This window comes from Pelobates fuscus, chromosome 2, assembly GCF_036172605.1.
Source record: "Pelobates fuscus isolate aPelFus1 chromosome 2, aPelFus1.pri, whole genome shotgun sequence".
Classification (NCBI taxonomy): Eukaryota; Metazoa; Chordata; class Amphibia; order Anura; family Pelobatidae; genus Pelobates; species Pelobates fuscus.
In genome coordinates, this window is record NC_086318.1 from 267,107,971 (window position 1) to 267,131,539 (window position 23,569).

Sequence of the window (23,569 nt, forward strand, 5' to 3'; positions counted from 1 at the left end):
GGGCGGGACACTATATAAGTTTGTTCATTTAACTTGCAAACCTCCATGCTGCTTCCATGCTTGCAGAGCTGGATTCCACAGAGCTTTGTCAGCCTAAGGGTATCTTGGAACAGCATGGGGAACACACAACACATGTCACCCAACATGCCCACAGGAGGAGAGGTAGGGATTACGGGTATACAGGGCATGCTTGCCTTCCCCTGCATGTTACAACCCACATGGAGAGGCTGCAGGGGCCAGCAGATGCACTCATAGCATGTTGCTGAAGTGCTGTGGTATAAACGGGCGGCCAGGAGGAGGGCTGGGCTTGGCTTGTCCCCCACTCCCAGAATGCCAAAATCCATGTAGTGTCTGGTGAGGAAGCGCAGCACACCAGCCTCTCTTGGTGTGCTGTGACAGATTATACCACTATACACTATCAAAACTGCAGCTGGACATAGCTACACCAAATGTCAGTAAGCTACAGCTGTTTTATTACCCATTACTCCAGTTGACATATTACACTATTGGATTTCTTGTTTTCTTGTCTTGCATATAGTATGTATAACACTAAGAAATCTTCTATCCATCAGATTCGCTGATACAAGGACCTACTGCCTTCCCAACAATTCCTATTGCACTGCAAAATACATTTTAATGGGGTACTCATAATTATTGATAGTCCAAAGCATTCTTAACAATAGTCCATATGGTCTATTTGATCTATCCACACCTACTGTACATTACTGAAAATATCACTTTATTGTCATTCCTGTTCTTTTATAGCACAGCCATTTTTTTTTTGTTGTTCTTGCTGGCTCCATCTATGTTGCAGGAGGGGAGGAAATGGAAATTTAGAACTGACCTGCTTCAGGTTTAATAACATGCAGTTTGCCTGGGGTTACCCTTTCAAGATTTTAATGGAAAAGACCCACAATACTGATGCCACATTCTGACTCTCAATAATCCCTATGAGAACTGGGACTTGAGACACTGGTGCATTTCGCTGTCACAGATAGGGCAGTGAAGGGACTGGGGCTGCTCTCATGCTTTAAAGAGAATGGATGGAGAGTGATGGCTCAGATCCACCTTTGTTTCCCTGTCTATACTAAGGACCAGGAGTACTGCAATACGAATATTTTACAGTTTTTCTCTATATTCGATCTACCATTTTTGAAAAAAAATTTATTCCATAAATGAACCCAATGTACAAGTTTATGGGCTATGGAAAATAAAAATAAAAATTCTGGTGATGCATGGAGAGATACACTTTCACACTCACACTCTAGCGGGTTTTTACCATTAATGAGCACATTGCATTTATTACTGGGCCATGGGCAGGGCTGGAGAGATGGAGTTTCAGAAGCGGGAGGACATCCAGTCAGAGATGGAAGAAAGGCAAACCGTTACACGTTGCAGGACGACAGGGGAGATATTCGGGGAGGAGAGATATATCTGGGTGTTATCAGCGTACAGATTGTAGTGGAATCCAAATAAGGTAATAAGTTTGCCAAGAGAGGCAGTATAAAGAGAAAATAGAAGGGGACCAAGGACAGAGCCTTGGGGGACCCCAACCGAGACAGGACGAGATGAGGAGGTATCATTAGACAAAGAGACACTGAATGAGCGTTGGGAGATATCAGAGGAAAACCAAGAGAGGACAGAGTCACAGAGACCGAGTGATTGAAGAGTTTGAAGAAAGAGAACATGATCAACAGTGTCAAAGGCAGCAGAGCGGTCAAGAAAAAAATAGTATGGAGTAGTGGCCTTTGGATTTAGCTGCAATTAGGTTGTTAGTAACTTTGATAAGAGCAGTCTCAGTAGAGTGGAGAGTGGAGAGGGCGGAAGCCAGATTGAAGAGAGTCAAGGAGAGAGTTGGAATTGAGAAAGTGAGACATACAGGTAAAGACAAGTCTTTCCAGAAGCTTTGCAGAAAAAGGTTTAATCATAAAACTGTCTTTAGAGGAAATCTTTAAAGTTAGCTTCCAATAAACGGATAATTAAGACTAAAAAACTCTTTGCGCTGCAAAAAACTCTTTGTAATTAGAAATGCAGCATAAAGCTGCTTCTTCCCTGGCCAATTTAAGTGTTTAGATGAGGTGGCCCATGACATACTACGAACAAAAATATATATTTTTTTGAGGATCCAATAAGATGGACGCACCCCTTGGAAAAAAATAAATAAATAAATATATATATATATATATATATATATATATATATATATATATATATATATATATATATATATATAAAAACTAAAAAGTTAATAACGGATGAATACTGTTGACGGTGAGCTGGTAACATTGCGGCAAGATACTAGAGTGTTCATGCAATATTACTCTTTGTACAATGAGTCTAGAGCAGGCATAGGCAACCTTGGGCATGCCAGATATTTTGTACTACACCACCCATGATGCTTTGCCAGCATTATGGGTATAAGAGGGTATTGAGGGTGCAAAGGGTATTGGAAACCACCCCCTCTAGTGGTATATTGATAATCATACAATTGAAGAAATACTTGCACTCCCAAAATTGATGAAAACAAATCAAATTTCATTGCAATACATACATAAGAATAGTAAATCCGAATAAAACTATATACAACTCTAATATCAGCATGTATTTCAATCAACACGACAAACATGCATCTTTCAAATACATGTAGTAAAACATTTGATCAAATAGCTAATTACCCACAAATATATGAAATAGGTAATGATGCACAGTACACTACCTAACAAGGGGACAGAGCTGGACACCCAACATTTCAGCTATGGAACCTTTATCAATAGTGTTGTCGCGAACCCGAAATTTTCGGTTCGCGAATGGCGAACGCGAACTTCCGCAAATGTTGGCGAACCGCGTGAACCGCCATTGACTTCAATGGGCAGGTGAATTTTAAAACCAACAGGGACTCTTTCTTGCCACAAAAGTGATGGGAAAGTTGTTTCAAGGGGACTAACACCTGGACTGTGGCATGCCGGAGGGGGATCCATGGCAAAACTCCCATGCAAAATTACACAGTTGATGCAGAGTCTGCCTTTAATCCATAAAGGGCAGAAATCACCTAACATTGACACCTGTCCTCAAAGCCCCTGATACACACTGACACAGAGCAGAATAGAGACTGTTCCCCGTCCTCAGAGACCATGATACACACTGACACAGAGCAGAATAGAGACTGTTACCCCTACATAGGGTCACTTGGCAGATATGGCGGGGTCGTGGGAGGGGGAGGATGACTTTCACCTCTTCCCCTGTTAGATTCCCGTTGTGCTGTGACATCACCCTTATACGCTGTGTAAAGCATACTATTTAATTTGATCAGCATGGCCACTTGAGTTTTTATAGTTTTCACGCTGCTTGTAGTTTATATATGGTTCACAAAAATCAAACAAACGATAAAGTAAACATGTAAGGATTCAGAATATTCTTTCAAACCCTTACACATTGTGTGTACGTATTTTTTGTCTTAAGTTTGTGGCTTTAAAGAGGTTCACGTTGTTTCTATGATGTGCATAACATGTTCTTGTAAATGTTTGTTAAATTTTTCCTGGAATTGTAATTTTTGAATCTGAATAAAGATAGTCAAATCCCTGATACACACTGACACAGAGCAGAATAGGGACTGTTCCCCCTACATAGGGTCACTTGGCAGATATGGATTGACACCTATCCTAATGATCCCTGATACACACTGACACAGAGCAGAATAGAGACTGTTCCCCCTGCATAGGGTCACTTGGCAGATATGGATTGACACCTGTCTTCAGAGACCATGATACACACTGACACAGAGCAGAATAGGGACTGTTCCCCCTACATAGGGTCACTTGGCAGATATGGATTGAAACCTGTCCTCAGAGATCATGATACACACTGACACAGAGCAGAATAGAGACTGTTCCCTGTCCACAGAGACCATGATACACACTGACACAGAGCAGAATAGAGACTGTTCCCCCTACATAGGGTCACTTGGCAGGTATGGATTGACACCTGTCCTCAAAGCCCCTGATACACACTGACACAGAGCAGAATAGAGACTGTTCCCTGTCCACAGAGACCATGATACACACTGACACAGAGCAGCATAGAGACTGTTCCCCGTCCACAGAGACCATGATACACACTGACACAGAGCAGAATAGAGACTGTCCCCCCTACATAGGGTCACTTGGCAGGTATGGATTGACACCTGTCCTCAAAGCCCCTGATACACACTGACACAGAGCAGAATAGAGACTGTTCACCGTCCACAGAGACCATAATACACACTGACACAGAGCAGAATAGGGACTGTTCCCCCTACATAGGGTCACTTGGCAGGTATGAATTGACACCTGTCCTCAAAGCCCCAGATACACACTGACACAGAGCAGAATAGAGACTGTTCCCCGTCCACAGAGACCATGATACACACTGACACAGAGCAGAATAGAGACTGTTCCCCGTCCACAGAGACCATGATACACACTGACACAGAGCAGAATAGAGACTGTTCCCCGTCCACAGAGACCATGATACACACTGACACAGAGCAGAATAGGGACTGTTACCCCTACTTAGGGTCACTTGGCAGGTATGGATTGACACCTGTCCTCAAAGCCCCTGATACACACTGACACAGAGCAGAATAGAGGCTGTTCCCTGTCCACAGAGACCATGATACACACTGACACAGAGCAGAATAGAGACTGTTCACCGTCCACAGAGACCATGATACACACTGACACAGAGCAGAATAGAGACTGTTCCCCGTCCACAGAGACCATGATACACACTGACACAGAGCAGAATAGGGACTGTTCCCCCTACATAGGGTCACTTGGCAGGTATGGATTGACACCTGTCCTCAAAGCCCATGATACACACTGGGGGGAGCTACTGTCCCCCCCAACCCCTGCACGGTGGGTGGGGGCCATAAATCACAATGGGGGGACCTACTGTCCTCCCCCCCTCGGCCCCCACCCCTGCGCGGTGGGTGGTGGCCATAAATCACAATGGGGGGGCCTACTTTCCTCCCCCCCGGCCCCCATCCCTGCGCGGTGGGTGGGGGGCATAAATCACAATGGGACGGACCTACTGATAGGAGTGGAGTATTGTTCATATGAGTTTAATACCTTCCGCGTCTCCTATCAGTGGACGTGTATATGGCAGCCATTTTAGGAACCGCACACCTGGGACCCGAGCAAGGTCACCTCGTTCAAGCTGCTCTGGTTCTTTGATGAGCCAGCTGCCCGTGAGTTAACATGTCCCGTGGAGAAGCACTCTGTCCTGTAAAGCCTCACCACAAAAAAATTAAATAAATAACAGCACTCGGAGTGGTGAGTTTAGTAAATGTTCATATCAGTTTAATACCTTCCGCGTCTCCTATCAGTGGACATGTATATGGCAGCCATTTTAGGAACCACACACCTGGGACCCGAGCAAGGTCACCTCTTTCAACAGGCAACATGATTTGGCCCTGTAAAACTATCCTGGATATTCTCTACAATTTCTATGGATATGGCATTGATTTATGTAACAGGGAGATGGAAGAAGATGCTTGGTCGGTCCTCTTACTTGAAATTTGGGGCACTGCACGGGCAAGCTAATGTGCCACCAGATAGGAGTGGTGAGTTTAGTATTGTTCATATCAGTTTAATACCTTCCGCGTCTCCTATCAGTGGACGTGTAAATGGCAGAGATTTTTAATTGTTGAATCACCTCCCCTTTTTAGGCCAAGGTGGGAAGATGCTTAGACCACTGGTATATTGGTGCCATCTTGGAGGATTTTTTTTTTTGGTTTGGTTTTTGAAGCCACAGTGCTGCACCAGTGGGCCTAAAAAAATTTGGTATTGTTGCAGCCGCTGTAGCAGCGGCCAGAAAAATTGATGTTTGTTTCACAGGCAGAAAGTGCCCTAAAACATGGCGGCTTGAACCCTAGTTGGTGGCGGATAAGTCACGCAAGTGAAACGTCATTCAGAGCTAAAATACATCAGCGTGTGGACCATTTTTAGCCCAAGGCAGCTCATCTCATCAGGCCTTTTTTAATCGAATGTATCGCCCAGTGTCAGTCCCTTCGGGATCCATCCCTCATTCATCTTAATAAAGGTGAGGTAATCTAGACTTTTTTGACCTAGGCGACTTCTCTTCTCAGTGACAATACCTCCTGCTGCACTGAAGGTCCTTTCTGACAGGACACTTGAAGCGGGGCAGGCCAGAAGTTCTATCGCAAATTGGGATAGCTCAGGCCACAGGTCAAGCCTGCACACCCAGTAGTCAAGGGGTCCATCGCTCCTCAGAGTGTCGATATCTGCAGTTAAGGCGAGGTAGTCTGCAACCTGTCGGTCGAGTCGCTCTCTGAGGGTGGATCCCAAAGGGCTGTGGCGATGCATAGGACTTAAAAAGGTCCGCATGTCCTCCATCAACAACACGTCTTTAAAGTGTCCTGTCCTTGCCGGCGTGGTCGTGGGAGGAGGAGGAGGATGACTTCCACCTCTCCCCCTGTTATATTCCCGTTGTGCTGTGACATCACCCTTATACGCTGTGTAAAGCATACCTTTTAATTTATTTTGCAAATGCTGCATCCTTTCCGACTTGTTGTAATTCGGTAACATTTCCGCCACTTTCTGCTTATACCGGGGGTCTAGTAGCGTGGACACCCAGTACAGGTCGTTCTCCTTCAGCCTTTTTATACGAGGGTCCCTCAACAGGCAGGACAGCATGAAAGACCCCATTTGCACAAGGTTGGATGCCGAGCTACTCATTTCCGTTCCTCCTCCTCACTGATGTCATTGAAGGTATGTTCTTCCCCCCAGCCACGTACAACACCACGGGTGCCAGATAGGTGAAAACGAGCACCCTGGGATGCCTGTTGTTTTTGGTCTTGCTCCTCCTCCTCCTCCTCAAAGCTACAATCCTCCTCTGACTCCTCTTCCTCACAATCCTCTTCCAGCGTTGCCGCAGGTCCAGCAAGCGATGCTGATAAGGCTGTTTCTGGTGGTGATGGTGACCACAACTCTTCCTCTTCCTCTTCACGCTCATCTACAGCCTGATCCAGCACTCTTCGCAGGGCACGCTCCAGGAAGAAAACAAATGGTATGATGTCGCTGATGGTGCCTTCTTTGCGACTGACTAGGTTTGTCACCTCCTCAAAAGGACGCATGAGCCTACAGTCATTGCGCATGAGCGTTCATTAACGTGGCAAAAAAATTCCCAGCTCCCCAGAGGCTGTCCTAGCACCCCGGTCATACAAATATTCATTAACAGCTTTTTCTTGTTGGAGCAGGCGGTCGAACATTAGGAGTGTTGAATTCCAACGTGTAGGGCTGACGCAAATCAAGCGCCTCACTGGCATGTTGTTCCGCCGCTGGATATCGGCAAAGTGAGCCATGGCCGTGTAGGAACGCCTGAAATGGCCACACACCTTCCTGGCCTGCTTCAGGACGTCCTGTAAGCCTGTGTACTTATGCACAAAGCGTTGTACGATCAGATTACACACATGTGCCATGCACGACACATGTGTCAACTTGCCCAACTTCAATGCCGCTATCAAATTTTTTCCGTTGTCACACACCACTTTGCCGATATCCAGTTGCTGCCGAGTCAGCCACTTTTCCACCTGTGCGTTCAGGGCGGACAGGAGTGCTTGTCCGGTGTGACTCTCTGCTTTCAAGCAAGTCAAACCCAAGACGGCGTGACACTGCCGTATCCGGGATGTGGAATAGTACCTGGGGAGCTGGGGGGGTGCCGTTGATGTGGAGCAAGAAGCAGCAGCACAAGAGGACTCAGCCAAGGAGGTTATGGAAGAGGATGGAGTAGGAGGAGTAGAGGAGGTGGCAGCAGGAGTGCCTGCAATTCGTGGCGGTGTCACCAACTCCTCTGCAATGCCACGCATTCCTTGCTTGTCAGCCGTCAGCAGGTTTACCCAATGCGCAGTGTAGGTGATATACCTGCCCTGACCATGCTTTGTGGACCATCGTATTAGGTGATGGACCCTTGCCCCAACACTGTGTGCCAGACATGCCATGACTTCCTTTTGCACAATTGCGTACAAGTTGGGGATTGCCTTTTGTGAAAAGAAATTCCGGCCGGGTACCTTCCACTGCGGTGTCCCAATAGCTACAAATTTTTTGAACGCCTCAGACTCCACCAGCTTGTATGGTAAAAGCTGGCGGGCTAATAGTTCGGACATGCCAGCTGTCAGACGCTGGGCAAGGGGGTGACTTGGTGACATTGGCTTCTTACGCTCAAACATGTCCTTGACAGACACATGACTGTGGGCAGATGAGCGGGAACTGCTCAAGGCGGGAGACGGAGTGGCGGATGGTTGAGAGGGAGCAAGAAGGACAGCAGTGGTTGACGTGGCTGAAGATGCTGGACCAGGAGGAGGATGGCGGCTTAGAGTAGGCGTGCTGCTTGTACTCATGTGTTGATCCCATAGGCGTTTGTGATGTGAGATCATGTGCCTACGCAAAGCAGTTGTACCTAGGTGGGTGTTGGACCTCCCACGACTCAGTTTCCTTTGGCACAGGTTGCAAATGGCATCGCTGTTGTCAGAGGCAGACACACAAAAAAAATGCCACACTGCTGAGCTCTGCAATGACAGCATTCTGGTGGTGGACACAGCATGCGTTGATTGGCGTGCTGTCGGGCTGACCCCGGGTGCCGATGCATGCTGTCTGACTGTGCCACTAGCTCCTTGCGACGACCCCCCCTGCTTCCAACTCGTCTCCTCCTCCTCTCTGTCTCCCCATCTGAACTTTCGCCCTGTTCTTCTTCTTGCCGAGCGGGCACCCACGTGACATCCATGGACGCACCGTCATCATCAACCGCTTCGCTTGTATCTGACAACTCAGAAAAGGAAGCAGCAGCGGGTACAACATCATCATCATCACACCGTACCTCCATGTGTTTAATGCTGCCTGCCTGAGACATATCCCTGTTATCTACATCATCTAGCAATAATGGTTGCGCATCACTCATTTCTTCAAACGGGTGTGTGAATAACTCCTCTGACATACCAAGTAAAGCGGCTGTGGTGCTAGTTTTGGTGGTGGCGGCAGGCGGGTGAGTGCTATCTTGAGAGGTGCCTGAAGCTAAGCTGGAGGAGGATGGTTTCGCAGAGATTCGCTTAATCACCCAATTCAACAACCTATGATAAGGTATTTTCACAGCAAATTTCGGGCTCACTCGCCTCTTTCATGTTTTGGTTGTCCTAGCAATCTCCCCAGCCTTCACTAAATTTTCTTTCCATTAGCTTTAGGGACAAAACACAATTAAAAAACAAAACACAAAAGGTATATTGAAAATGAAAGGTAATAATATAATTAAAGCAAAGTATTGTATGATAAAAACAAGATAAAAAAATAAAAATAAAAAATAAATGTACAAAATATAAAAAATAGAAATAATATATATTGTTTGATATTCATTCAGGTTTAGGTTCCTCACCCCCCACGAGCCATCACTTGAGACACCCACAGTGCCTCAGTATGACTGGTTCATATTTCCCTTTCAAAGTGAAAGGACTTGTATATAATTATTCTTGTATTGTTGATCCCCTTGCCTTCTCTTCTTTTTCCTATCTTTTCCCTAAACTCATACCTACCTTTAAAAAGTCACTACCTACTCCCATACACATGCCACTGGATCTCAACAAAGTTTACCCACTTTTCTCTCGATATATAACAACAGTTTGTGCATTTAGACGAAATTTAAGGAATTTAATACTCCCATTACGCTTGTATAAATTCCACGATGACTAACACCTTGAAAATGTTTTCTCTAAACGTAAAAGGTCTCAATAGCCCATATAAAAGAAGACAGATATTGAAGGACATGCACGACTCAGGTGCAGCTATAGTCTGCCTTCAAGAGACCCATTTTTGCAAAAATAACCCACCTCAACTACGTTCCACCAAATACCCTGTAGCGTATCATGCATACGCACCCAACAAATCCAAAGGTGTAGCTATTTTAATACACGCAGACTGGGTATTCACCCTCCACACTCAGTACGCAGATCCAACCGGCAGGCTGCTTATCCTAGTAGGTGAACTCAACGGCATTCAAGTGACGTTGTCATCCTTATATGCGCCTAATGATGCCCAATTCTCATTTCTCAATAAGACTATCAGAAGAATCTCAACTCTAAAACAAGGCCACGTCATAATATGTGGCGATTGCAATTGTATACTAGACCCCTCATTAGACATACAACGCACCAATAACCAAACACCTAACAAACTCACTGTCCACAACAGCAAATTATTCTCAAATCTCATATTCGCGCATGATCTCTATGACACATGGAGAAATCTGTATCCTAATGCCAGAGATTATACATACTTCTCCCCAGTTCATCTAACTTATACGCGAATTGATATATGCATGATAGATAAACTAACATTACCCCACCTTTTAGACCATACAATAGGACAGAGGACGTGGTCTGATCATGCTCCAATAGTCATCACATTGGCAGTACCCTACCCTGCAAAAGGCCGTGGCACGTGGAGGTTGAACGAATCTATCCTTGACTCACCCGAGTATTCTCACACAGTTGCTCTAGAACTACAAAACTATTTCCCCAATAACAACACAACTGACACGTCTATAGAAAACCAATGGCTAGCTCACAAGGCGGTGATTAGGGGTACATTCATAAAAATAGGCTCAACTATCAAAAAAAAAATTTGCAAACTCAAAGATTCACTTCACCAACAGCTCATGTCCTTAGAAAACGCTAATAAATCAGCCCCCTCTAGATCCACGACGAAACAAATATCGATAACAAGAGAGAAAATCCTAAACCTTAAAATCCGAGAATACGCTACCAAACTTCGACAGAAATATTACGGCCTAAGCAACAAAGCCGGCAAACTATTAGCCAGCCAACTGAAATCCAAGTACCTTCAAACAAAAATTCCATACATCCTCTCTAAGTCAGAAACAAAACTTTTTAACCCCAGTGATATCGTCAACGAATTATCATCGTATTATCATCGTATTATGAGAATCTCTATAACCTGGACAAAAATGGGGACACACCCACTCCGAATAACATAGATATCCTAGCATTCCTACAGAAAATATCATTACCGCAAGTAACACCACAACAAAATGCAACTCTAGATGCACCCTTTACAGAATTTGAAGTGGCTACAACCATTCGCTCCCTTCCCAAGCACAAAGCCCCTGGTCCTGATGGACTTTCCAATTATTATTATATCAAAATGGAATCTCATTTAACTCCACATATTACAAATCTTTTTAATACTATAAAAGCAAAAGGCAGTTTTCCGAAAGAAATGTTGGAAGCATACATTATCACTCTGCCCAAACCGAACAAACCACCCACATCCTGTTGTAATTTACGACCAATATCTTTACTTAACGCTGATACAAAGCTATATGCCAAACTTATCGCTAACAGATTGAAACTTATCTTATCTAAATTAGTATCTGAAGAACAAGCTGGTTTCGTGCCTGGCAAACAAGTGGGCGACAACACAAGATTTTGCTTGGATCTAATAGAGTGGGCAACTCGTCAAAGGCAGTCCGGGGTCCTTATGGCTCTTGATGCCGAAAAGGCCTTTGATCGTCTCAATTGGGGTTACATGACGGCCACCTTAAAAGCATTTGGCTTCTCAGACCTATTCATCACAAACATTCTGGCTCTTTATTCCGCACCCTCGGCGAAAGTTTTCAATACAGGCTTCGCATCCACCAGTTTTATTATATCTAATGGTACGAGACAAGGTTGTCCCCTGTCCCCCTTGGTTTTTATTCTTTGTTTGGAACCACTCATCCGGTCAATTAAAAAAGACCCATTACTTCCAGGCCTGAACACTCCCGCAGGAGAGAAAAAACTTGCTGTCTTCGCGGACGATATCATTCTTTTCCTAAGAAATCCGACTTCTTCCATACCCCATCTTCTACAAGTTTTAAGAGCATATGGTAACGTTTCTTTTTACAAAAATAATGTTAACAAGACTCAAATACTTCCTTTAAACATAAAACCCCACATTGTGGATTCTTTAAAGTCACAATTTCTTTTTGATTGGCGCAAAACGTCTATTACTTATCTAGGTATAAAACTTACCCAGACCAAAGCTCAAGCCTTAAAAGAAAACCACGAAGCAACCCTTTCTAAAATCACCAATCAACTTGACTCTTGGGATAAACTAAACACCTCATGGATTGGAAGAATTAATTCTGTAAAAATGATGGCGATGCCTCATATACTCTACTTATTCAGGACGTTACCTATTACCCTTCCAAATTCAATCCTCACAAAATTTCAAGCTGCAATAAATGCACACATATGGAAAAAGAAACCCCCGAGAATCACATTCCATTCTCTATGGCGTCCCTTTCATCAAGGAGGTCTGAGCATCCCTAATATTAGCAACTACTACAAAGCTTCTGCGTTGGCTCAATGCCTGGACATTATGACTAAAAATTCCTTTCCGTTATGGCTTAAACTGGAACAATCATGTGGCAATATTCAGTCTGTGGAAGATTTACTGTGGTCAAAAAACTTTCATGACATTCCGTCCCTTCTATCGAGTACAAAGTTTATGTTAAATTCATGGAAATTATGGAGCACAAAACTTTGCTCGAATAAAGAACTACTCTATCTAGCTCCGTTACGTGCTCTTTCAACGCTTTCCCCAGACCTGGCAATACAACACTGGTCATTACATGGTCTAACCCATGTATTCTCTCTATATGATATCAATGGTCTTCGGTCCTTCCCTGATTTGCAGTCAGCTTATAATCTTCCGCATCGAGATATCTTCCTATACCTACGAGTTAAACATATTTTAAATACTGCTGCAATCATTTATTTGAACACATCTACACTTAGCATGATTGGCCACAAGTGCTACTTATCAACCAAAACCAGTCATCCACCAAAATTTCTCACAGCATGTTATTTGGCACAATCAGCGAACCTCAATGATGATAAACAACCCTACATGACAAGATGGGAAAAAGACGTAGGAGCAGAATTTCATATTAAAGACTGGTTATACGCTATAACATCCACAAAAAAATCCACCAAGTGCGTCACCCTTTGGGAAGCATATTACAAAGTATTGATGAGATGGTACCTAGTTCCCAGCAGACTGAGTAGAATTTATCCCGATACTCAATCATTATGTTGGAGATGTAACAGTGAAAATGGTTATATTCTACACATATTCTGGGAATGCCCGAAACTCCGCACTTTCTGGATTTATGTGAATAACATTATACAATCGCTTTCTGAATCACATATTTCTCCTAGCCCAGCAGGATTTCTGCTTCATTTAATACCGGACCTACACCGTTTGCCCTCGAGAGCAGCAATCATGTTTTAATAGCAGCAAAACTTTGTATAACATTGCATTGGAAGAGTAATAAAGTTCCACCTATTTGTGAACTACTGAGTAAAGTTCACACCATCTATTGCCATGTAAAAGAATGGTCCACGAGTAGCATAACACCCAAATTCAGTGAACAATGGGAATCTTGGGACACCACCTACAACAAATTCATGAACTTGATTTAACCAACAAAACAACCCAGACATACGATATATTTGGTTTTACCTGGCCCCAGTGACTTCTGTATAACAACGCATCTTCCCCTACCTTCCTCCCCACCTTCCAACCTCCTCCTCTACATCCCCTCAATTTTTACTCTACTTCTCTCCCTCTATCTTGTAAATACATTATTTCTTATCTCTATCCGTATTCACTCATACGTCCAGCTCACAAATGATAAATTTAGTGTATATCACTTAACACAAACAACTGTCGACCTACACACTCCAATAGAGTCATCAAGGATCCCTTTATTGCACTATGGCTCAATTTGAGCGAAGGTACTTGCTATGGGTCCATCGTTTAAATCTCATGTATGATTTGCCGATACTCGTATACTACCAACTACTGTGTGCTGTAATGTGCAATTGTGTTGTACTATGTGTATAATACTTTATTGATGTATACTTGTGATTCTATAGTGCTGATTGTATGAACATTGTGTTTTTTTTTTCTGTACCCTCACCCTTCTTTCTTTCTGTATCCCACAAGTTATTTCTATATGAAAAATGCACAATAAAAATTAAACATTGAAAAAAAAAAAATTGAACAAGAACTTGTATTGCTAATCTTCTAATTTGATTGTTCTAAATTATATGTGATGCTAGTTGTAAACAAATCATGTCCTGCCAACATTCTAATTCTGTAAAATAGAAGCTGTGGCTTTCAACCAGATATCAATTTAGAATGACTTGTAATGTGTTGGAAACCCTTAAGCAGAGTTAGTTTTATGTTTTACACTACAGTACAAAATCTATAAAAGGAAAATGCAATGCTTTTGTACCACTAAAATTATTTTCCTCCTTTCCTCTAGTGTCCCTTCAGAAGAATACATTTTACTTGTCTGTGATATACAACAGTTGCTGATTGCTGTTACAATACATTCCTGCAGTTCCTCTGGATCTCAGTATTTTCGAATTATTGAAGATCTAATCATATTACTTGGGTATCTCAATGAGAGCAAAAACCAAAGGATACAAAGTAAGACTTTATATATCCAAACATTTTCAAGAACAATGCATTTTAATTGTGAACTGATGTACATAGTGCATAGCTCTTGTGCATCAAATCAAAGGAGATATATATATATATATAGATATAGATATAGATATAGATATATAGATAGATAGATAGATAGATAGATATAGATATAGATATCTACCCCCATGGAGCAATGCTAATTTAGGAAATGTGCGAATAAATATTTACCTATATATAGGAATTTAAAATGTTGCTCTCAGAGGCTGTATGCATGTATTAAAGGAACACTGCAGGTGGAGATGTAGCTTTTCTAATGCATATAATAGATGGACACTACAAAAGATTGAATGTAATCAGATATGGAAAGAATTGTGCAAATCCCCCCCCCCCCCCCCCCCCAGTGTAGAGGATGGTTGATGATCAATCAGCATGAAGTATATTATTCTCTTAGAGAGTCCTGTGTTTCATGCTGTCAGTACAGCTCAACAGATGTAAAATATAATGGCATTTCAGTTTGTAATGCTGTCTATACCAATTGCAAACAAGCATACAGGTTATAACTAGAAATAATTTTAATTTAGCAGGGTTACCTTTGTTAAACTGCATTTTCATAGGGGAATGAGGAAGAACAGCTGTAAGAGCAAATTGGGAAAGCTGCAAATCAGGGTAAGACGTTAATTATTGGACATTTTAATTATCCGGACATAAATTGGGATAGTGTCTAGTACTTCAGCAAGGGGGTTTTTGAATGTGTTAAATGACATCTTTATGTCACAACTGGTACAAGCACCAACTAGAAAGGAGGCTTGTCTGGATCTCATTATAACAAACAATGTTGATCTTTTGACCAACATTCAAGTAGAGGAGCATTTGGGAAATAATGATCACAATATGGTAATTTTTTAAATAAACTCAAAAAAGCAAAAGCATGTGGGGTATATTAAAACCAATTTCAATAAAATAAATGGCAGCTATACAACATATCGACATATCGACTGGGGTAAACTCCTTAGTGATAAAAACACGGAGGATAAATGGAAACTATTCAAACAAATATTGGAAAGGTACATTTCTCAGTATGTACCATTGGGTAATAAATATAAGAAAAACTAATTAAAACCGATGTTGCTTAGTAGAGAAGTAAAACAAGAGATTCAAATTAAGAAAAGTGCATTTAAAGTATTTAAATCGGACAAATCACAGGCATCCTGTATAAGATATAAGGAAGCCAATAATGCTTGCAAAAAGGCAATTAAAATGGCTAAACCAGAAAACGAGAAATTTATAGCCAAATAATGCAAAACCAACCCCCAAAGTTTTTTTCAAGTACATCAATCCTAAAAAAAAAAAAACTAAAAATTAAATAACTATTTTTCTTCAGTATATATTACTGAGGATCCTATGGCAAGACATATGCAAATAATTGCTGCAAAACAAATTGCAGATAACTTGTGATTGGATAACTCGAGACAAGGTGCTACAGCTGTTGAATAAAATTAATGTAAATAAAGCTCCGGGGCCTGACGGTATTCACCCACAAGTACTTAAGGCGCTAAGTGGGGAAATAAGTGAACCATTGTATTTAATTTTTCAAGATTATTTTGTTTCATGTATTGTACCAGAGGATTGGAGGAAGGCAGATGTTGTTCCTATATTTAAAAAGGGTTCAAAATCCTTGCCTGGAAATTATAGACCTGGGAGCTTAACTTCTGTGACTGGGGAAATATTTAAAGGGCTATTAATGGATAATAGTCTGGAATTCATTGGGGAGAACTTTGTAATTAGCAATAATCAGCATGGTTTTATGAAACATAGGTCATGTCAAACTAACCTAATTGCATTCTACGAAGAAGTAAGTAGAAGTAGAGATCAGGGTGTTGCAATGAATGTGACCACTAAGGGACAGGATGGGGAGAGGACCACTAAGGGACAGGATGGGGAGAGGACCACTAATGGACAAGGGGGGAGGGGAGAGTGGCACACAGGTGGACATGAGGGGGGTACACGTGCGGGCGTGGGCGTGAATAGATGCACATAGGGCTGGTGATGAAAAAGGCAGAGATGGGGCTGGAGAAGAGCAAAAACAGACAAAGTGGGGATAGAGGGAGATAGATGGGCTATGAAACACAAAGGAGCTGGGGAAGAGTAAAAGACACAAAGGGTCTGGGAGAGAAGGAGACACACACATGGGCTGGGGGAGCAAGACACACAAAGGAGAAGGAAGGTGTAAGACACTCAATGGGGGGGAAAGGGGGATAAGAAACAAAAGGCAGGTTAAGAAGCACGCAGGCAAATAGGCTTTTTTTTTTGTTCTCTGTATTTGCATGGGTGTAGCCCTGGGGTGTTTTAACATCTATATATAAGCAGCTTGGCAGGATCTTCAGGCATTTGTGGTAAAAACAAACCTTTTTTTCAAGTAAATCATCAGTATTTACAGTGTTATTATTGCATGCATATTACATTTTCATTTTGTTTGTTCACTAAAGGGAGGGTATTTCAATCATGGTTTAAAGCTTCCTCTTTGTTAACTGTACAGCTCTTGTAGTGTTTGTATAAAATAACGTAATACATTTTATCAGACAAAAAAACAAAAGAAAAGGGTGCGCCTTTAATACAGAAGATTATATATAAAATAAATGCATAAAATAGTTACAAATAAAGTCCAGGATAATAGTCCACAGTAAGTAAGGGGAAATCCTGTAGAGCAGCAGTAGTTCGTCTCAGATGTAGGCTTGTATTTTCAGTACGTCATATGGGAAGAAGAACAGAAAAAGAAAGGAGATCCAATGGTACAGTAGGTATATATGGGTATATACATAAGAAAAGTGTGTAAGAATTACTCACAATTTCCAGAGCTAAAATCCAGCTCTGGTATGAAGTGCGTGAAGTGGAATGATCCCCACTCAAGGATATATGGAGTAACAGCTCAGTAGTCCAACAGTGGTTCCAGCCGAGAATAAAAAAATATATAAAATATATAGTGCTCACTGCTATAACTGGAGTATAAATAAAAGAAAAGAAAATATACTCACAATATATTGAGCAGGCTTATGCTGCTCGGTGTATAACGTTTGGTTGTATAATCCCCACTTAAGGATTTTTTTGGTGTTTTGTTAGGATGAGGAAATCCAGAAAAAGTCAGGCTTGAAAATAAAATAAAGTAAAAGTAAAAAAGGAAAATGGCAACTAAAATATTTAGGGCCAAAATTCCTTTTTGATAACAATATAAAATATTTAAAACAATCTCTAAAAGCGTTTAGCCTACAATAGGCTTCTTCGAGTAGAGTATAGTGAAAACATTAACCTGACTTACAATGCTTTACATAGGATGCCTTAAATGCATTGGAATTCAAAATTCCCGCCAAAATTATGTCATTATAACTTTGATTTTTAAAATACATATCAAAATAGTATAACATTAGTATAAATCACATATAGACATATATATATATATATATATATATATATATATATATATATATATATATATATATATATATATGTATATTAGTTTAAAAAACGAAGTGCTGGTGTATTTAAATCAATATAAGAAAAAAAAATCACGTGACGCACGGCTAAAAACACTTCCGCGTCACGTGGTTTGAATGAAACGCATGTGTCACACATTCGTGGAACGCATGCGAGAAGGGCCGGAACAAATCCAACGCCGCATCACCAAAGGGTTAGGCTTAGACGAGCTGGCAGCATGCTTTCAATATACACAGATGGGCCATGGGATCGAATCCCCAAAGGGGAAAAGAAACCCGCCATATAATAAAATTGAAAGAAAGCCCATTATACAGTTACTGGTCTGGCGAGTCTGAAACGTTTACTTCCGGTTCAGACCGCCATTTTGGATTTTTTTACCTGTTTCCTCATGGTCTCCTGGTCCGGTGCTCCCCTGGCTATCCTTCCCGTCGCCGGCGTCCACACAGCCCATTCGTTACTTGACGCTGAATAAACCGTAAGTTAGGCCTGCCGTAAAGCAACCACTGCAAACTTCCCAGCTTTACACAGCAGAGCCCCCTTCGTTTCAACCAGCGTTCGGTACTTTTCGTTTCATACAGTACACCGTTTGGCTAAATTCCCTTAGCCACTCGCATATGTTTCATATTACTTAAACTAACCAACGCTATCATTCGGTTATATACATAACATTTCCTTTTCGGTTCAAATTACAATTAAAATGTATCCATTCGTATGTATCAATACTCCATCAGGTTCATTCATTTTCATTACAACTACTCACGAATAAGCACAAATTTCAACCAGTACTCCAGGGGAATTTTGCCCCAACTGGTCACAAACGGTATTACAGTCACTTATAATTCTACCATACGTTTAAACCTAGAGTGGTGTCCTGATTTTCCTGACCTTTTCCCATCAGGTTTTCTTACCAGGGATTCGTACTAGGATTTGTGAATTCTGACACCCGTATCAATTATATTTTCTTTCTAGGTTGGTTGGAATTTAATTATGATTCATGTAAAGGCATACAATACATATGAAATTAGTTAAGTGCGTAATTTACTCTTCTAGGTTATTATTCATTGGACGGTAGCTTTTACAAGCAAGGAAGCAGTCACCTTTCTCTCAGTTAAATCCCCTCTGCAGAGTGTCGGGTAGGTTCTGGTTTTAGGGCCTACAATCTGGCCAAACTACTACCTTATATTCAGAATTTATATATCATCATGCCCACAGGTCAACTACTCGATACTATTACAGTCACTGTTTACCTCTTCATTGACAACTCGGCCTGACTCACATATCAGGTACTACGCCAGAACCCATTACTTTCTATGTTTTAAGGGGTACTGGTCCTAGGTTATGTGGCCCAATTAGGTAAACTTTTCTGGTCTTAATCCATAGGCTAGTGGTCCCGCGAGGCCAACATCCCCATCCTCATACTCAGAGGTACTACGCCCCTCGGGCCAAATCATAGCTGGCCGCCTCGCAACAATGCAAAGAGAGGGCCTCACCTGTCACTCCCATTCTTTCTTATGCTTTAATTGACACGGAGAGGCCACAATGTTCGGTGGCCTCAAACTTCCCCTCGGGCCCATGCATAGATAGCGCCTCTCAAGACGCTTGGCAACTAGCAGGGACTCATCTGTCATGCTCAAAAGCATAATTGTTTCACCTCTTGATATTTAGCTAGCCCACCAGTACCCACCCATTTCATTTCATGCACAAACCAACAAACCACTTAATTTTTCACCTATACACTGACCCCTATCGATCATTCGGTGTACTACAGGCTTCTTAGACGTTTTTGCTTTTCATGTACAAACCAATAAACCACTGCATTTTCACCTACTCATTGACACCTACCGGTTATTCAGTGTACTACAGGCTTCTCAGACTTTATCGCATTTCATGTACAAACCACGAACCACTGCATCTGCGCCTACACATTGAACCCTACCGGTCATTTGGTGTACTACAGGCTTCTCAGACATGATTGCAATGCATGTACAAACCAACGAACCACGGCTTTTTACCCTACATGCTGACCCCTACCGGTCAATCGGTATACCACAGGCTTCTCAGACTTTATTTCACTTCATAAGCAAACAAACTAACTACAGCATTTTCACTTTTATACTGACTCCTATCTGTCAAACGGTATACTACAGGTTTTTCAGACATATTATTATTCCCCTCATAACATTCCCACTATAATGATAATTGCACAATAACACTTCCTTACAACTCATGCTTGCTATGATATAATCATTCCGGAATACCTGCCTACATAGGTATTTAGTTACATTTACTGACAATACGTATACATTTACCCAAGAATGCACATACTATTTAAAGCACTATGCAGGATTCCAGAGTCTAATACAGTATATTTGCATGGTTGCACACTTAAATATAAGTCTTTCCAATCACATATTTTCACATATTAGGTTATTCAGCTGCCAGTCATGGTTCACTACACTCATGTTTCGGGGTACAGTTGTATTCCATATCACACATGATATAACACTCCCGACCAGTTAATTTCCTTCAAACAGGGACATTACAAGCATACAATAAACATTGGGACGGAGCACTTTGCTCTATTAAACTTGCATAACACACATATGGGTATACGCTTTTAAATGTCTATATTCAATTTTCATATATTGTTTTACCCGTCCGGGATACAGGTATTAATAACCCTTACGACCAGTAAGGGTATCTAATGATACTACCAGGTACATACACCTGCTCATGTGGTATATACATACATTTTCTGTTTCCCCCTGGGTATATCCTTAGCGTACTGGCAATTAGAGACTATAGGTTTCCAACAGGTATTCTCCTTTCTTGGCATCTACGCCTGTCGTATAGTGGTCCCGCGAGGCCAACACTCCGCCTCAACGCTCAGAGGCAGACACCCATCGGGCCACTCGTGAGATAGCCACCTCGCATGGTATATAGAGAGGGCCTCACCGGTCACTCTCTTCACCTTTTTTCTGGTTACAGTCACCGAAAGGCCAAGATCCTGCCACTACGTTTGGTGGCCACAAAATCCCCTCGCGCCATTGCATAGAGAGAGCCTCTCAAGCCACTTGGCAACTAGCATCTTTTGTCACCAAACAAAGGATTAATTGTTTCGCAATGCAGCTTTAGCTAGCAAGCCAGTACTAGCACACTGTGGGTTCATATAATAATGGCTATCTTCATTTTAGTATGTATCAAGCAGGTGGTAAGGATATCTCTCTACCTAACACTCGAGCTAGAGTCAACACACTTTCACTTGGAGAAGATGTTGCTAGTCCCACAACAATTTTGTCCCAACACAGCGGACAATCACGTTTCAGGCTCTAGCACCTCTGGTAGTGCGTAGAGAACTACCAGAGACAAATTGGGTTGTCTCATTCTCTTTGGCAAATCCCAGATTTGCAACAATTTCCATGTTGGCACATGTAGTTTCAGTGCATGCAGAGTGTTGCAGATATGTTCTCAATATGTCAGGGCACATGGAAAACCATGTGTCCCAATAAATGTACCCTAAACCTTATTTCACGTCTGTAAACATTTTGCATTTCCAGTACTTTCTAACTCATCACCCTTCCAGACATTTAGTTGATTTCCTAATCTCCGATTTGAAGGCCTTCCGTACAGGTATTGCCATACACTTTTGGGGGAATCTAGAATGCCCTAACTTGCAGTCATCACAGCAGCATCCAACTGCTGGCATTACACTCATGGCCCAAGAAATGGCAGAAATATTTCTACCTGGGCCTCTCCGATCTACACCATTTACAGCATGGCACAATCCCATTGGGATTGTCACAGGGAATCTTCCCTCACACTGTAACTGATCATAGACTTCTCTGCAACTCACATCTCAGCTACCCCAAGTCTCAACTCCCTCATACCATTACAGCTATCACTCAAGCAGCGGGGGAAGCCTGGTTAAGTAAACACCAGGGTACACAAACACCGGTGCTGATCACTTGTCTCGATTTCGTTTTCAGGATTACTTAACAACACTACCCACCGCCTCCAGAGTGGCAACTCCAGTCCCACTTTTCCAAGACATGATAATGGATTAAAAGCTTTGTTAGATCACGCACGTCACATTTCTCACCTCGCACTTTCAGTAAACACTAGAAACACATATGATAGGGCTTGTCACATATTCAAGAAATTAATCACTGAATTCCACATCCGTGACATGTTCCTGTTAGAATCAATATTGGGTTTCACTTCCTTTTGACACATTAACCTTAAACTATAATTTAACACGATAAAACGGTACCTTACTGGCATTCAACATTACATGCTTATCCAACAACCCAACGCTACAGGTTTCCTGTCCTCATATCAAATTAAGACCGTACTTAAAGGCATTAAAAATTGGACGCACATGTCCCCTCACAAAGACAACAACATATTCAATTCATTAATCAATTTATTAGATATTCTCCTTTCAAGCCCATAACTAATACGATAACAAAGACAGCTATATATTTAGCCTTTTATGAGTTCCTCCGACCCAACAAATTCACGACTAAGACCATTACAACCCCTGACTACTTAAGAACTATGGACTTGCAAAAACATAACGACCATTACCTACTAATTTTAAACAATCAAAACCAGCGCCATAGGTCATACTATTACAATCCCCTTGTATCCTACTCATAATAAATGGTGCCCTGTACAAGTTTTTGACACTTATCTTCTTTCACTCCACAAACAACCTTTACAACCTTTGCTCGAACTGCATGGTAACATTCTGACTACAACAAAGTTTATGCTTTATGTACGTCTACTATTGACTAGGCTCGGCCTAAACCCCAATCATTTCTCAGGTCATTCTTTCCGAATCGGGGCAGCATCTACAGCATCTGCTAATCACAAACCCCCGCACATTATCAAGACAATGGGACGCTGAAAATCCTCAGCTTACACACTCTACATACCTAATCCCGTTAAAGAATTAAGACAAGCTTTCTGTGACTTATCTAAATAAAGAAAGAAGTTGGTTACCGTATTACGTCTTATGGTATTTCATTTTTGCCCACTTTTATTACAGGCCTACTGCTTTGTCGGTTCCGGCACACCACAACCGACTGGTTCCAACTCATTGATGTTATGGTTATTATATACTAGATTTCTGTATACGGCTATATTGCCCCGACTACAAATTTGAAGGCTTGGCCTGTAGTTGTGGGAGGGGTTGAATTCCCTTTAAAACGGCTGCCAAACCACTCCCACCTTATCGTTACTGGTCTGGCGAGTCACCCCACCCACCACTCCCTCTATTCATAAACACCCTCTAAGGTAGGCCCACTTTTATTACAGGCCTACTGCTTTGTCGGTTCCGGCACACCACAACTGACTTTTTCCAACTCATTGATGTTATGGTTATTATATGCTAGATTTCTGTGTACGGCTATATTGCCCCGACTACAAAGTAAATATATGTATATATATATATATATATATATATATATATATATATATATATATATATATATATATATATAATATGCAGTGTATACATTTTTTTTTGGATACAG

The 23,569-nt window shown here is 41.8% G+C and overlaps 1 protein-coding gene across 4 annotated transcripts in view; it reads left to right on the forward strand.

Annotated features, from left to right (window-relative positions):
• LYST (lysosomal trafficking regulator) overlaps nucleotides 1–23,569 on the forward strand; it is a 710,683-nt gene that overhangs the window by 308,024 nt on the left and 379,090 nt on the right. For all 4 annotated transcript variants that reach the window (XM_063443375.1, XM_063443377.1, XM_063443378.1 and 1 more), the window contains exon 26: nucleotides 14,377–14,543. In XM_063443375.1, the coding sequence (XP_063299445.1) occupies nucleotides 14,377–14,543 (167 nt within the window). The remainder of the gene's footprint in view (nucleotides 1–14,376; nucleotides 14,544–23,569) is intronic.